The 16897-nt window shown below is 36.8% G+C and overlaps 1 protein-coding gene across 3 annotated transcripts in view; it reads right to left on the reverse strand.

The window, feature by feature from the left end:
* The window catches only part of PAM (peptidylglycine alpha-amidating monooxygenase), a 69511-nt gene continuing 52614 nt past the window's right edge, over positions 1-16897 (reverse strand). For 2 of the 3 annotated variants that reach the window (XM_042864904.1, XM_042864902.1), the window contains 10 exons: positions 14819-14935; positions 14212-14284; positions 13409-13616; positions 12545-12742; positions 10538-10656; positions 7395-7494; positions 6006-6059; positions 2652-2852; positions 1282-1338; positions 1-828 (listed from right to left, as the gene is read on the reverse strand). In XM_042864904.1, coding sequence (XP_042720838.1) covers positions 647-828; positions 1282-1338; positions 2652-2852; positions 6006-6059; positions 7395-7494; positions 10538-10656; positions 12545-12742; positions 13409-13616; positions 14212-14284; positions 14819-14935 — 1309 coding nt within the window. In that variant the 3' untranslated portion in view covers positions 1-646. The remainder of the gene's footprint in view (positions 829-1281; positions 1339-2651; positions 2853-6005; positions 6060-7394; positions 7495-10537; positions 10657-12544; positions 12743-13408; positions 13617-14211; positions 14285-14818; positions 14936-16897) is intronic. The other variant, XM_042864903.1, reaches the window with a different exon arrangement.

Below are 16897 nucleotides of genomic sequence, written 5' to 3' on the forward strand. Positions count from 1 at the left end.
TAATGCTCTGCGAACACTTTATTACACAAATTACATTCAGTTCCTGAAAATAGTGTTCTAATAGTGATACCATCTAAAAATAAGACATCCCAGAAACACATCAAGTCAAGAAGAAAAAACAATTAAATAGATACTTTTTTTTTTCCTTCAATGCAATATAATGTTAGTGATTTTAAAAAAATAGAAGAAGATTTAGCAGCTTCATTTTCTTGTGGCACTGTATTTTCTCTGTACTGCAACAGGTTAAGGACATGGAAGAGGAAAGGCACAAAAAAGAAATTGGCAACTGAATATTTATAGGAAAAATACTTTCTCGAAGCAGGTAATACAATTTATTTACAAATACAGAAAAGATCCCCAATTTTTATGAGAAAATACTACTGCTTTAAATCAGTGCTGCAATCAGAAGACTTTATGCTTTATTAAGATGGTCACATAAAAAACAACGGCACTGATATGGAACTTCCATACACTCCTCCACTTGAAAAGAGAACAAAAACCAAACAAAAATTAAAGAAACCAGTGTACAGCCCCACACAGACTAGTACAGTTTACAATTAAATACACAAAACCTTAAACGTGCTTAAGGGAAAAGGAATCTGACATTCTGGGTTGAATCATATAATGGAGAACGCAAAGGCTGTTTTCAGGAGGAAGAAAGTGCTTGTGGGGGTGCAGGTGCCGAGTATTCTTCTTCTGAGTCTGTGCCATCATCTTCATCTTTTTCTTGATCACTTCCTTCGGTGCTGAGACGGTCAAACCCTTTTCGGCTGTAGCCTTTGTGACTTGCAAAGAAGTTCCCAAGGTTGAGGCCACCACCACCTTTTCCTGTGGGAAGGAAATCACTGTCAAAAATTGCTCTAGTGCGAGAGAGGAAAATCAAAAATCTACCTACACCGTCAGTACTTCTTTTAAGAGTCCTGCTAGAAAGTGTTCTTAGAGATCTGCACAAGAGCCTAATCGCATAGATTATGGAATCTACCATCGCTGAAGTTTCAAATATTTATTTGCAGCAAACACTGTTTTATTGGAAGTCTTTATGCAGGCTATCTGCACCTCTACCAGATTGCCCACATCTCAAAGCACTTCATTCCATTCACCAGATACATTATTAACAGACTTTGATCTTCCACTTCCTTTTCAGTGGGCAGATACTGCTGGATGAAGGGAGTTAGAAAAGACATTTTCCCAGAACTTCCCCTGAGAAAGTTCCACTAGAAGTTATCAAAAGAAAAAAACTTTCATCTACTGGGTGCTTAAAAGATTTTAGGTGTTACTTACCTCTAAGTCTGCCTAAAATTCGGCCTGAATTTGAGTCAAGTTTGTGCTCCCCATCAGCTGAAAGATAACACAGATTTCAAAAATGACCTTAAAAATTATATTCTATGATTCAGTAATTATTTCTGTTTTTTAACACAGAGCACAGACACTGAACACACTGATTGGGAGCACCAAGGACATCGAATTTTCAACTTCTCAGTTAAGGTGAAGAGTGATAATTCCTAACAAAACAATCACATCACAAATACTCAGTGTATGGCACTTCAGCCACTGAGAAGATTCTCACGTAAATTATTTCTTAGAATTTCATTCCTTCAAGTGTTCACTTCTGTTACCACCAAGAGCTTACAGAAAGGACAAGAACCCTGCGGTTGATAATGTGCATAACCAACAACTACACTCTGGCACAGGACAAAATATGGCTTGACATTTGCAGGTGGCATAGTCTGCCTTCAGAGATGAATCCCTTTCGTACAAAGAACATCCTCCTCTCTGGTAAGTCTTCCAATTCTTGATCTCAAAAAAAAACAACAAGTCATACCTAAAATTTCTCTATGTAATTCTTATTTGAATCACTACGGAATATGCAGATGCTGCTACTACTGAAAACAGTAGTGCAGTAATCCAGTGAGGGCACGCTAGCTGTGCCATACATGCTTGAAAACAGACAGCAGTCAGAAGGAGATTTTAACACATCAAAAATTATATCCAATTCAGTGGCACAGTAAAATCAGACTGCTGAATGGCCCATTCTTTCACACCATGTCTGAGCCTATGGCAGAACTATCATTTGCCAGTTCCACGTACATTTTCTTTGCTTACTGAGAATTACCTTTCACAAAATTCATTATGCCATACGAAAAAAATCTAATTATCAAACTCCTACTACAGATCACCAGCTTCTCAGAAAAAAATGCTGTTATATAATATGAATTAAAAACAAATTTAAGTAGCACTGTAATCATGAGGCAAAATTCTCAGAGCAATGAATATTGTATATATTCATTATTATATTGTATATTGTAGCAACGCATGGTTATGCATTTGTAATACCCACATCCCTCTGTTCTCAACAACATGAAGATCCCAAAGTGAAAATCAAACTGCACTGTTAATAGACTCTGGCCAACAAAACAAATACGTTCTTGAGACCAATTAAAGGTAAAGGACGGTGGCTTGAGGTGCAAAAACAAATTCAGGTGTCACTGCTATGTGAGCGCCAATGCTTAGTTTGCATGCAGCATCACTGAACCTGCATACAAGGGTAAAGGGAGACAGCACACCTCTCCTCACACCCATATCCCTCTATGTTCAGAGATGTGCTGAAATGGAACCATCAAAACTTGTTTTGTATAGTTAGTTATGGTTACCTCCATAGACTGTCTTCCTCCAACGAATAAATATTAAAATTGCCAGCAGGACAACAACAGGGATAATTAGAAGAGTTGTAATAAGAACAAAGGAAACTCCAGTGCTCGCTTGTCGAACCAAATGCTGTTTTTCCTGCTTCTTTAGAGGGTCTGTTGATTCTGGGTTATTTTTCAATCTGGCTTCTACAATTGTTTCTGATGCTTTAAAAAGAAGACAATTTCAGTAAGTAATTCATAAGCATCAAGCAACAGAATGAGGACTTAAAGAAAATAACCACTAGGACGCCTAACTGCTGAGTGACAAGGAAACAAAAGGCAAATGGAGACACAATTAGCTCTCACTGAAGAAGGATTTCATTCTCCACTCCTGTCTGGCTCCAGAAAGTTTTCCTTCCCAATGCTTACTTCTAACCTCAGAGAAGAACAAGGCAGAGACTGTGAATGATACCACTCTCTGGCAAGAATACTTTTTCCCTTTTCTCACAAAAGAGAGATGCCAGACAGAGTTTTGCCTTTAATTAACTAATTAATTAATTTTAAATATGGACAGATCCTGAGAAAGTTTGTTTTGCAAATAAGCAAATCTTTTGAAAATTACTTTCTCATAATAAATACATAAATCTCATATGGGTTATATTATCACAGACAAAAAAAGATAGTGCTTAATGTTATTTTCCATAAACTTGTGACTGAGGGTTACATTTTCAGAAGAGCTGTGTCTCATGCAAGAACTCTGGCTCTGTAAAGAGCTTTTGAAAACTTTATCCAGTCATTCCCAACTATTTCCTGTCCACCTACGCTGAGAAAAACACTTTCAATAAAATCCTTACATAATGTTTCAAGTGTATGAAAGACCATGTACTTCATGCTACTTTTTTCACAACTAAAACTGTCTATGTTATTTTAATGTTTAACCGCCTGTCTAAAAAGGTAGCTACATCACAAAAATTGATTCTATTCTGTATCCAATTAAAAAATTATCTGAATGAATAGTAGACACTTCAAATTTCAATGTTATTAGAAAGATAACCCGCTCTCTGTTCAAATAGCCATGAACTCCTTTTCCTATCTGTATCCTTGCCAATCTACGAGCAATCCTGCAGTCCTCCAAAAAAAAGAGTGAGAACGCACAGCATGTACTGGACAACCAGCCGATCAAGGTCCAGCCCTCACAAAAGGCAGGTCCTGCTTAACCAACCCAATCTCCTTGGATCAAGTGATCCACTTGGTGGATGAGGGAAAGTCTGTTGACACAGTCTACCTTGACTTCAGCAACTGTCTTCCACAGTATTCTCCTGGAGAAGCTGTCAGCCTGTGGCTTGGAGAGGTACACTCTTTGCTGGGTAAAGAAATGTCTGGGTGGCTGGGCCCAGACAGTAGTGGGGAATGGACTTAAATCTGCCTGAGGTAGGAAGGCACTTCAGTGGGATCTGGACAGGCTAGATTGGCTGGGCTGAAGCCAACTGTATGAGGTTCAGGACCAAATGCACTTTGACTACCACAACCCCAATGGGTAGTGCTACAGGATTGGGGCAGAGTGGCTGGAAGACTGTGTGGAAGAAACTAACCTGGGTGTGTGTCTACACTCAGCTGAACATGAGCCAGCAGTGTGCCCAGATGGCCGAGAAGCTCAGTGGCATCCTGACTTGCATAAGAAATAGCGTTGCCACCAGGAACAAGGTGGAGATCATCCCCCTGTACTCAGCACTGGTGAGGCAGCACTTAAAGTACTGTGTTCAGTTTTGGGCTCCTTACTACAAGAAAGACATTGAGGCCCTGGAAAGTGTTCAGAGAAGAGCAATGAAGCTGGTAAGGGGTCTGGAGCACAAATCTTGTGAGGAGCAGCTGGAGGAATTGAGACTGTTTAGTGCAGTGAAAAGGCGGCTCAGGGGAGACCTTATAGCCGTCTACTGCCTGAAATGAGCCTGTTGCAAGGTCTGGGTCAGAATCTTCTGTGGCATAACTAGCAATAGGATGAGAGGGAATGGCCTCAAGTAGTGCCAGGAGAGGTTCAGGTAGGATATTAGGAAGTTTTTTTTCTCCAATAGTGTGATCAGGCACTGGAAGGGGTTGCCCAGGGATGCATTGGAGTCACAGACCCTGGAGGTGTTTAAGAAATGTTCAGATGTGGTACTATGGGACATGGTTTAGGTGGATAATTGGATTAGATGATTTTGGAGGTCTTTTTGAAGCTGTTGGTGAATCTATGATTCTATATTTTCACTTTAGAGACTCTTAGTATCTCAAGGGGTAAGAAACAGTTCTTAACTATTTCAATATTCTCTGTAACATCCAAGTTGTCAGCTAGCATGGTATCTACCTAAAAAAAAGCTGAAATACATTGACACATCCCTGGATTATTTATACTGTGGATGTTTCATTGTCAGCACTTCCCCTACTGAATGCTTCAGGAGTACTGATGTAAAGATCTGATAGAGATAAAACAGGATAACTGTTTTGACAGGAAGAATTTCACTGCTTTGTAACGGCCATCTACTTTTTTTTTTTTTTTCCTACATGCTACATTTGGCAGTTGAGATCTTTTAGTACATTCTTCTGTCTGCAAATACACACATAAAGAAAAAAAAGTACTGAATCCAACCAAAGGAAACCAAATAAGAACAGCTGAACATTTTATAAAGCTCTCTTAGTTGCCAAGCACTATTTTGCTGAACAAAAAATAAATTTTTCCTCTCCAGCATGAAAGTCACAGGACATAAGATTAATTATTAAAACTACTTTTCATCTTCATGAACTACTATTTTCCCCCTTCAAGTTTACCTATATACATTCCCTAATACCTTCATACTAAATTTCTACGTTTTCCTTCTTTATCCCCTGTTCCCATTCAGATAAAATATAAGTAATAAGTCTAGAAAGAAAGAGATAAGAATACAATGTAGTGCAACCAAGGAGATTACATGTTGAAAGACTGTGCAGAAAGATGAACCAACTGCTGTCCCAAAAAAACCTTCTTTGTTGGTTGAGAATGATAGAATAAGGAGAAGGCTGTGGGAGCACCATTATTTCAGAGCTATTTCTGCACCCACAGATGCCAATCTGGACCAAGGCAGACAGTGATATGAAACTAAACCCCTTGTTAAATTTTTATCTATTTTTCATACTTGCAAAGCACATGCCATTACTGATCTGTGCGAGTTAGTGCCTACTAAGTAACATGGTTATAAGCTGCTTTCTCTTAATTTCTGTGCTATTCATTTTATCAATGAATATTATGTATGAAATGGTGGTGAAAAAACTAGTTTGCAATTATTTTTACACCAGTTTGGCAGAAATGGAAAGAGTCTATACGAAAACTGTCATTCCTTCATTTCCATTCAGGATCAGACTAACCTTTTATTTCCTGCACCTCAATACCAGCCTTTTTAACTGACCGATGTTCCATTTCTGTAAAACAAAATCATTCTTCAGGACAACTGACATTTCAGAAGGACACTCAGTGACATTTTCCTGCTCGCTTTCTCAAATGTACAGTACAACCCTATAGTAAACAATCCCATTAGCATCTGAACTTCAGAAAGTAGAGTCAAAATAAACTATTCAGCAGCACACAAGGCCTTAAAAAAGAAGAGACCTTGATTCATAAAAAGCATTTGCAATAATTAATTCTTATGCTTTATGGATATGTGCAAGGCTTCCAGGAGGCCCTACAAAGACTAGCACTGCCAATTATAACACAAACTATGACAGATTAAAGATAGGTTGAACCAGAACTCCTTAGCTACTGCAGTGCTGTACTGCAGTTTCAGCCAAAAAGAAAATAAGGACTTTTCTCTCTGAATGCATAAGTGATGAAGAAATCAATTTGTTCTTATTCTCAGATTTCTTTGAATAGGACTATAAGTGCTCTTGTTCAGGTAACCAGATGCAGAAAAGAAGGTACATCCATTCAGACTAAAATTTATCTGGTTCCATTTCCTTTTACTAACAGCAGCTGATATCAAATGCCTCATAGGAAAATCCGTGAATTATGAACAGACAAATGTGGAGTAATTGGCTTAGTCAGAAGTTCATTTATAACAGCAGGCTGTTGTTGGTTGCCTAACATCCTGAGGCCTGAGACTTTCTCTCTCTCATATATTTTTTTTTAATCTGAGATGACTTGATGGTATATTTTTATTGGTATATGGTATTTCATATTTTTCTTGTCTTGAAGTTTATTCATTATCCTTATATATCCTTACTCCATTTATTCTCTTCTCTGAATCCTACTAAACTGATATCTGACTAATTAGGCTTCTCTCCCTGATATCTAACCTTGGGGGTTACTAGATTAAAATTGGAAAATATTTCTACTTGATAGGAATAGAAATTCAAAGGATGCTACATTCATTTTCCAAGGATAATTATTCCCAAACAAATGAAAAGAAGTTTAAGGCTGATTCATGATTTCATTTCAGCCCCAGAAAGTTTCCAAAGGAAGCAGTGGACTTCAGCATATGACACACAAAAACAAACAAAATGCTAAAAAGTTATACTTTTGTGTAAGCATGCACTGATGTAACTAGAGACAGATCTACCATGAGGCAAATGCATTTTGATATGTTCTCATATACACAGGACTCCCCTTTGTCAGAACGTACAGTAATGCTGTTTTTGTAACAGACCTTCTGCAGGTAGAATATTTTGTGTACTGAAATCACTGTGATTAAACCAGTAACAGATAACAGAGGTGAAAACACGAAATGTCAGGATGTGACATTAAGAACAAAAAGAACATACTTTCTGTGGATGCAAACTTCCACACTGTTCTGGCATGAACATCTCCAACAAATACTGTTTTATCTTCTGAAGCAACAATATCATGTGGCATCTCAAAGCTCTGTGAAAATAAGCAGCAACAGATTACTCTTCAGTGCCTACACGTTCATGAGGCCTTTTTCACTCTAAAGCCCGAGAATGGTCGTATCTAGTTCTTAGACCAGAAAATACTGCAGATCTAATGCAAGTGAAAGGAAAGGAATTACACCTCTATTGTTCACTTGCCTTCTCCAGGGATAACGTCACGGAGAGTATCAGATACATTAATGCTTAACAATTCCTATTCATATTTCAGCATTCAGTTTTATCCAGTGAAATATGAGATACATACTGCACATATAGCTATGAACGGTAGTGGTATTGAAATGTAGTTTACTAAAGGTGGACATTTTGGATAGTGCTATGTGGCTACCCCCAGTGCAAACTTACATTTCTTATTTTTTAATCAAGGAAAGCAACCTCAATGTTCCTAAGCACAGATTCTCCAGAGAAAACATATCAGCATGTACACATTCCATTAGCAGCTTTAAGCACTGGCACTAGATCACTCATTCTCCAAGAAGCCTAGGAAAATCTGGGCTAAGTGGTTCCTTTTTCGAGGAAGCATGATGGCATGCTCTACTACTGTATCATTGCTTACAGGTTTAATGTTAGTAACACCTGAAATAGGATCCCATTTTACAAGTTAGGAGTGTGATGAATGGAAAAACCATAGTTTACCAGTCAATATGTATGGTTTTAGTGAGCACACTACATACAGTCATATTATATAAAATAATATATATATAAAACAGATCAGGAGACATATCAAAATACATAAAAAGATTTGAACTATTGTTTAGAATGATTATTAAAAGATGATACTGCTTATTATCATACATTGTTATCTCAAAATAGGAATGGCCTCTCAGTCATAACCATAAGATGTACAGACAAGTGTGAGACACAAGTGCTGATCTGTTTAAGTGAAGATAAAAATAAGAGGCAGGGAAACAAACAGTGCCAAAGATATTAACTCTCCCCAGAATGGGCTCTTCCACACGGCTTTCGACTTCAAATTAACTTTTTGACCTGAATTATTGTTCTTGGTTTCTGCAGACTATGAAGAAATGAAGAACTAAATGAAGAACTTCAAGGAGAAGCAATAAGCTGCCACAGTGCTGAGTACATTCCAAGGGAACACCTACTCCATCTGCAACTTATAATTTATATACCAGAGAAGAACTAAAAGTTATCAGGCACTGTTTTTAATGTATGTCTCTTCCCAGCTATTATTACTGCTCCCAAGAATAAAACATTTTAGGAGTAAATGGCAGCTCACTCTCCTAGCCCTGAGAAATCAAAGAACCTGGAATAAAAACTGGGATAAGGCAGCGTTTTTGTAGAAGCACATGCTGTTCTTTCCTAAATGCTTTCCTGGACATTTACTGTACTTGTGTGGACACGGGGAGTTACAGATTCCTCCCTAAAAGAAGATTCTAAACGTATCATTTCTTTTACTCATGACTTAGGGATACCTGCAGCAGCAGGCTTTGACTTAATCTAGAACTACTTTCCTGACAAGTAGGGCTGCCATATTAAGAATTTCTTCTTCTAGTGAGTAGCCTGGAAAACTGAATATGGTGAATTATTTATCAGGTCAAATTCTGTTAAGTGTTCTATTTTAGATCTCAGGACTGAAAACTACATCCTTTACACATTGCTAACACAAAGAACTGTTTATAAAAGAAAGAACCACCCCTCTTGCTTTCAAAAAAAATAAAAAAAAAAAAATAAAAAAAATAAAAAATCACCAAACCAACCACCACCAAAAACATACAAAACCAGAAAAACAATCATCACTTTCATCCTAAATCACATTTCTTTATGGGTAAAGTTTCTCATAAGCCAAATGGAAAGGAAGTAATTAGGAGTACAGATAATAAATACTAAAAAATTCAGTATAGTCATCCTTTCTAAATATTAATAAGACAGTTTTCATTACTTTTGTTTTTCGTAAAAATCCTAGTGAAATTTTTCCCAGATGAAGAAGTGTGTCTATTTTACTTGTGCATATAAAATTTTATAAAAGCATAAAAACAACTCAAAAGTATTTCAAGACTCAATCTGCAGAATTTTCATTTATTTCACTCAAGATATTCCTAGGTGAAAGACCTTGGATCAAGTTAAGACTGATCTTGGATCAAATTATGAAAGCTGTGTACCTGTTTATTGCCTGGAGACAAAATTCATGTACACAGCAATTTTTTCCCAAGAATCTGTAACTGCACAAATACTTGAAACAATCTAATACACATTGATTCTCAAGACAATAATGAAAATACTTTGGCAATTATAAATGAACACATTGCTGAAAGCCATTGGATAAAAAAATCCTCAGAAGGACTACTGATGTGCTAATGTTATGACAGAATTTCCTATGTGTGTTTATTCAGAAATAATGAATCCTAGTTACAAGTCCACACATTCAGTATTTGTTAGAGTCTGTAGGCAGCACAACAATTTGCTATACTCAGGAATAAATCTCTCTCTCTAGCATCACTTGAAACTGGACTGCAAATCAGAGTGTATATGCCAATCACAAATGGGAATCTTGACATTCATTCTTTAGTCTAAGGTGATCTACAATCAACAGTTTTACTTTAATTTTTCATAATACTGTATAAATGCCATTTAGTCTTTACACTAATCTTTTGCAAAGGGAGGAAGCAACCATGAACCATGTTCAATTTTATTTCTGCTTAGGAAAACCATTTTCTTTCAGACATATTACTAGCATGTAACTGTATGAATACTTCTGGACCTTTATTTTTCTTTTATATTTGTTTTAATAACTTTCTGCCAGCTATAAATTAAACTTATCTTAACTGATGGTGTTGACCAAAGAGATTACATTGAAGGTAGTATAATTTTTGAGTGTGACCTGATAATTCAGCTTCCTTACCAAGCTTATTACGAAAAACTCCTTTGAAAAATCATACATTTGGAAACAACACATTTTCTACAATAATAACATAATAATCTTCCATAAGTTGCAGAAGTAGAACATTGTCAACAATCTCCTGAATGTAAGTATACACCAGGAACTCTGTACAATACTCTACCTTTCTAAGTGGAATGAAACTATCAATTATCTCTCCAGTAGAGAAGTTCATCACAAATCCTTGCACTGGTTCTGACTCTCCAGGATAAGGCATTCCATTAACTGCAAAGAGCAGACCACCTGCAACAACATTGGATTTTCTGTAACAACCCACACACTGCAAACTACAGAGCAGATCAATAATAATAGATAGTATACATGAAAAAACCTGTCAGGCTGGCAGAGACAGAGGTAACTCAACAGGAAACTAAGCAACAATAGAGAAGTTAAGTAAGGTGTCAATGGGCAAAATTTTATCATTTAAGAACTGGAAATGTACAAATGACAAGAATGAAGAACACTATTTTACAGATTGGGCAAACAAAAGCAGGAATGTAGAAGAGTTGAAAAAATAGAAACCATGCTTTAATATGGATGTTTTCTCTGGCAATAAAAACTTTTAAACAGAGAATCAAAAAGGCAACCAGTGGGACCGCAAGGATGTGAAAAAGGAAGCTCAATACTGGTTACTTCTCACTGCTGAGTATGCTGGGGGGATTCTGACACACAATTTCTTTTGTACCCAAGATGCAGAGAATCCAGTTCAACTTCAAGGAGATATATAAAAAGCTTTAGAAAAGTTGGAGGTTAGAAAGACTCTAGGCATGGATGCCATCTATTGAAGTTAAGAAGGAAGTCAAATGTGAAATTAAGTAACTCAAGCCAAACTGTGTCATCTAGCTCTGTTAACAGCCACGCTTCCAGACTGAGAAAGATACTGAATTCTGTGCAATGGTTATGTGTTGATATGAAAAGCATCCAGAAAGACTTTTTATTGAATTGTCAAACAGATGGCAGAAGAGCTTCAAAGGCAACTGCAGGGTGTTGCTGCTATGAGAAAAAAAAAAAATATCTAGATCTTATATACGTGAAGCTTTGATTGGAACTCATAGTGACAGCTCAAGATCAAAGAGCAACCACAAAAGGTCTCTGAAATCTTTGGCAGCATGTGCAGCGGCAGTCAGTTTCAAAAGAATGTTAAGCAACAACAGGAAGAACATTAGTAAAGGAGGACAAGTTTGCCACTAGGTAAGAAGTCATGCCCACATGTTGAATACTGAGTGATGGTTAACTGTCTGCATCCCAAAAAACTATTAGAAAAACTCATGGGCAACAGGTTTATAGATAGAGACTATGAATACAAAGTCAAAAGTCATCACCTACCACATTTAAGACAAAGTAGCTGTGGGTGTGTGGGGAGAAAAAGAGGAGCAGACTGCAAAATGCAGTTGACTTGCACTCCCTCGCTAGAACACATCTCCTGCTGCCACTGCCAGAAACAGCAGTGGGCTTTACACATCGAGTATCTCAACTTGAACAGCATTTGTTAAATTCTTGGAAAATGAAACAGAGATAAACTCAGTATTAAATCTGATATCAACTAGAGAGTCAGGGGTCAGACATTCCAAAATTCCTAGTCCAGTTCTTAATATTTCTACTACTTTTGGTATTGGTTTTAATAATCTGATTGAAAACCTTAATACAGTAATTGTATTTCATCAAATTTCATCAAATTTCAACAGTAAATCCTACAACTTTTAAATTAGAACTATTTGCTTTCAGATTTTTTGTTTTAAGAAACTCAACACTTTTCTTGATGGCTTGGAAGCTCTATAGTTTGCTCTTCTTAATGGAGCTTGAAATGAATATTTTAAAACATAATTTCTAACGAATTATTGACTGTGCAGTCACCAGGATGCAAACAGTATAATCTACTTGTTGACATCACATTTAGGGAGCCTAATCAGTCATTTCTCAGCAGCAGAGATTTATGCAAGCTTCCCTTCCTGCAAATTGGAAAAACAGACAGCTCTAAAATTTTCCATTACATCAACACCACCTTGAAAGAGAATAAATATCTGGCTGAAGATACACAATAGAACTCTATAAAATATTATTTTACGTATTGTGACATATTGGCAATCCTACAACTACTACCTGAAATCTCAAGAACAGGAAAAAGAATTACCTGGAGAATATGAAACAGCAAACAACTCTCTTCCAAATGATTTGTGCTTTATCTCTCTTACAAACTCCCCAGTTTCTAACCTGAAGCACTGAATTCGACCATTTTCCCTGTCTGCAACACAAAGCTGACTCAATTCAGGGATCAGAGCTAAGCTGTGAGGGATGTGAAACTGTCCAGGTCCGGCTTTGCCTGAAGTCTCTGCAAAACAAAATATCCACAACATCTGTTGAGGTACACAATGAAACTGTCAGCTTTGTTTCTAATAATATTTCACATAATGCAACAAAGCACTGGGAAAAGAAGAAGCATTATTCCATTCTTCAAGTAGTTTTACTCATTTAGGGAAGATGTGATTATCTTTCATATTAACTTTGTAAAATCCAAATCCGTATCTATTCCTCTACAATATTTGGTAAACCTTACTCTGATTCCTCAGTCAGGCTGAAATGTAACTTAAAATGGGTGAGATAATGTCACAAGTCTTAGAGAAATGGTGAAGGCTTAAGCAATTTGATCAAATTCTTATAAAAAAGATGCTTATTTTTTTTTGAAAGTCAGAACATTTCATTGATACAAAAAGACACACCAACACTTATGCTAAATACGTGCTAACAGGCTGCTGTATTTAGTAAAAATACAGATACCCACAACAACACAATTCCACAGTGGAATAAATAGGAGAAAACTGGAACCCAATGATAAAGGAAAAAAAAAAAAAAAAAAAAAAATCAACTGAGGCCTCCAACATATGATGGTAACAGAACCTTACAATTTTTTTCTTTTTCTTAGATGAGAGTAACAATGCCAGCAGTTTCACAGTTCATGACAACATGAATTGATGACAGCAGTACCAAGCATTCTAACCTTCTCCCCACTGCATGATGTACAATCCATTTGGAGAGAACTGAATGACGCGGCTGTTGCAGTAGCCATCAGACACATAAATGCTGCCAGTGACCGGATCCACAGCCACATCGGTTGGTTGGCAGAAATGACTGCTGTCACTGCCTGGCTGCAGAGCTACTCCAAGGATCAGCAACGGTTCTTTTGCATCCACACCCAGTTTGAAAACCTTTTTAGCCAAAGGGAAAAGAGAAGAGGTTTCAACTATGGAGGGTGAAATAAAAAGAGGGAGAACTGCCAATAGAAAGTATATGTATTATTCTGCATAAAGTAACTGCATATACTAAATACAACCTTAACGTTCTGATTATGACATCTACCATCAGCTTTATAATAGTTTTGATTCTGAGAAATTTTTTAAACACAAATTTCCCATGAGTACAGCAAACAAAACAGTTGCCATTCCGAGTTAGAGTTCACAAGAAAGCTGATTAGCAAATATTTAGCAGAAAAAGCTGCCTTCTTTTGAAAGAATCACTTTTTAAAAACGGGTATTTCCACTTCTGAATACTACACTCAAGTTACCCCACACACAACTATATTCCATGAAGGTCAAAGGGATCTATTTCTGTGGGCACATTCTTAATGTTTGTCTTAACAGACCTTATATAAATATATTTTTATTTATTTATTTTATTTTATATATATATCAACTGACCTTATATAAATAGCTTATATCATAAGTTCACATAAATCTCACAGAAAGCAAACAAACAATAATGGCAAAATACTAATGTTCAGTTATTACAGCTTCACAAACGTACCTGATGGAGAGCTACATCAGTGACCCAGTAGTTACCATCTTTATCTACACTCAAGCCATGAGGTAGATAAAATCTGCAAGCATAAATACAGAAGAATCAAGCTAAAATCTTCTTCTGAGAATAATGATGTAGATTTGCAGATTTCATTTTTTAATCATGAAATAGCAATACACTAAAAAAAAATTGATAAAGTACTGCTCTACTAATAACTTGTTGGCATTTCACAAAAAAGAAAAATATTTATCTAGCAGTACAGAATTTTCTTTACAAGGATGTCTCAAATCTGGAAGTCACTTTATCTCTGCATTCTCAGTCAGGCTAACATTTGATGACTTTAAAGAAAACAAACAACACTGCATTTCTGCTAATCTGTCTGGTAGGTTAAATGAAATAAATTGGTAGAAAGCAGATGTAATAAAGAAGGTAAACGATTAGATTATTTGCTGATTTTTCTGTTGTTTAAGAAACTCAAGAGGTTACAATCACACAATGCAATACAAAACAAGCATGTGAAAATGGGTTGGCAACTTTTGGGACTCAAATATATGGAAATGTTAGTAGTTCTATTAGTAAGGGCAACAAAATCCACACAAACCACAAAACTTACAGATTTCTGCCTGTGGAACGCAGCAGCTTTGCGTTACTTGGATTCAGAACAAGAATTGTGTTTTGCTCGATCGGTCCAAGTCCTCTTTGTTGATAAACAAATTTGCTGTCGAAAGAACTAAACAAAAACATTGGAATACAAAGCCAGTATTAGAACAGTCCAGTGGCGACCAGTAAACACAAAACTTAAAGTCAGGTTTTGTATTTTAATTCCAGTGCGGGTTACTTGACTTTTTTGAATTTTTATTTTCTCACTGTATTATTGTTGTCTTATTTTATTATTTTATGATCCTAGGAGTTCTAATTTAGGATATCTGCATTTCCTACTAAGGTTACGACATCCTAATTCAAGGAGCAAACAACCAACTCAGCAACAACTAAAGATAATTCTAGAGCAAGCTGGCAAACCAAAAAGCCTTCTGAGTTTTTTTTATTGTTATTGGGCTTTGTTGTTTTTTCTTTTTTCTTTTTTCTTTGCCATGGCAAATAAAAACAATGCAGTCTAAGTACAAACACAGTAAATCACCAGGGCATAATTACCAGAATGAACCAGTGTAATGTATACATACATATATATCTTACCTGCAAAGCTCCACGCACAATTTTCAAAGTAAATGGAATTTATTAATAAAAAAATTATTTAAACAGTTATAACATTATTATGTACTCCGGACATTAAAAACCAGAACTGATTAATGTTCCAGACATAAAACTACCATACGATGCGTAAAGAAAATAATAATCAGCTTTTTGTATTCCTACAGAGAAGCTGGCTATTCCTTCAACACTTCAAATTGAATGCATTCAGCCTTCAGATGCTCTGTTAACCTTCATTAAAATTCTATCAACAAAATTTAGATATAAATGTTAAAAAATGGTACTAGATTATGGATAAAAAATGTTAATAAATGACGTGCTCTGCCCTCCTGCCTTATATTTTTAAGACCATTTTTAATCGCCCTAAGAAAAACCCAGACATGACTGATGCAACTTGGTAAACAAGAATATATTTTGTAGTCACAGACAAGATAATGAATATAGCTATTAAGGCTTTAAATTCCATAGTCCTAACAGCCTAGTCTCTCCGAAATATTAAAAATTCATATGTCTAGAATTTTTATTGTGGAAAAGCAACACCAGCTTCATTTGTAACCAGAAAAACCTGTAAAATAATGCATTCAAGTTTATACATAGACGAGGATTAAAAAAAAAAAAAATAGTGTTTAGATATCATCTTTATGTACGCTGACTATCTGTTGCTACTTATTTATCTGCTGACAAAAATCAATATATCCTGTTAGCTGGAAATGATCATGAACAAAATGTTACTAGAACTCTCTGCAGAGCCCTTCCTGAACACTTTGCCAAGACACTATGTTGAAATGCACAGAATCACAGGATATTTGAGGTTGGCATGGTCCTCTGCATCTTTTGGTCCAACAGCTGTTCCGGAAAGGCCACACAGTGCAGGGTGCCTGTGCCCATGTTCAGGCAGCTTCTGAAGGTCTCCAGGCCCCACAGCCTGGACCTGTACCAGCGCTCCACCACCCACACAGCACATATGTGCTTCCTGACGATCTGAGTGAACCTCTTGTGCTCCAGTTTGTGCCCACGGCCTCTTGTCCAGCTGCTGGGCACCACAGAACAGAGCTTGGCTCTGTCCCTTTTGCACTCTCTATTCAGGCATTTATAGACATTGACGAGATCTCCAGCCTTCCCAGCTGCCTCACAGAAGGGTATATCCCAGTCCCTTTATCAACTTCACATACAACACTCCAGGTTAAAGAAAAAAATAAAAAGAACAAACCCACAAAGTCTCCCAAAAAGGCCCAACTCACATTGGCTAACTTCAGTAAATGGCAGGGGCCCAAGGTCCCGATACTCCTAAGACTTTGTTGCAGGCGTAGAAGACCACTGGAAAAGCAACACTGGACAGACAGAGCTAATGCTTGGCAGCAGCACAGCAGTTTCTAAGATACTTGGCTAACGTTATATCTTTATGTATGAATGCAAAGACGTAGGTTTGGGGCCAACAATCTTACTCCTGCCTTCCACAGCTGCATGATGGATGTTTGCTACC

This window comes from Lagopus leucura, unplaced genomic scaffold (genome assembly GCF_019238085.1).
Source record: "Lagopus leucura isolate 7727_CA_CO unplaced genomic scaffold, USGS_WTPT01 Super-Scaffold_774, whole genome shotgun sequence".
NCBI lineage: Eukaryota > Metazoa > Chordata > Aves > Galliformes > Phasianidae > Lagopus > Lagopus leucura.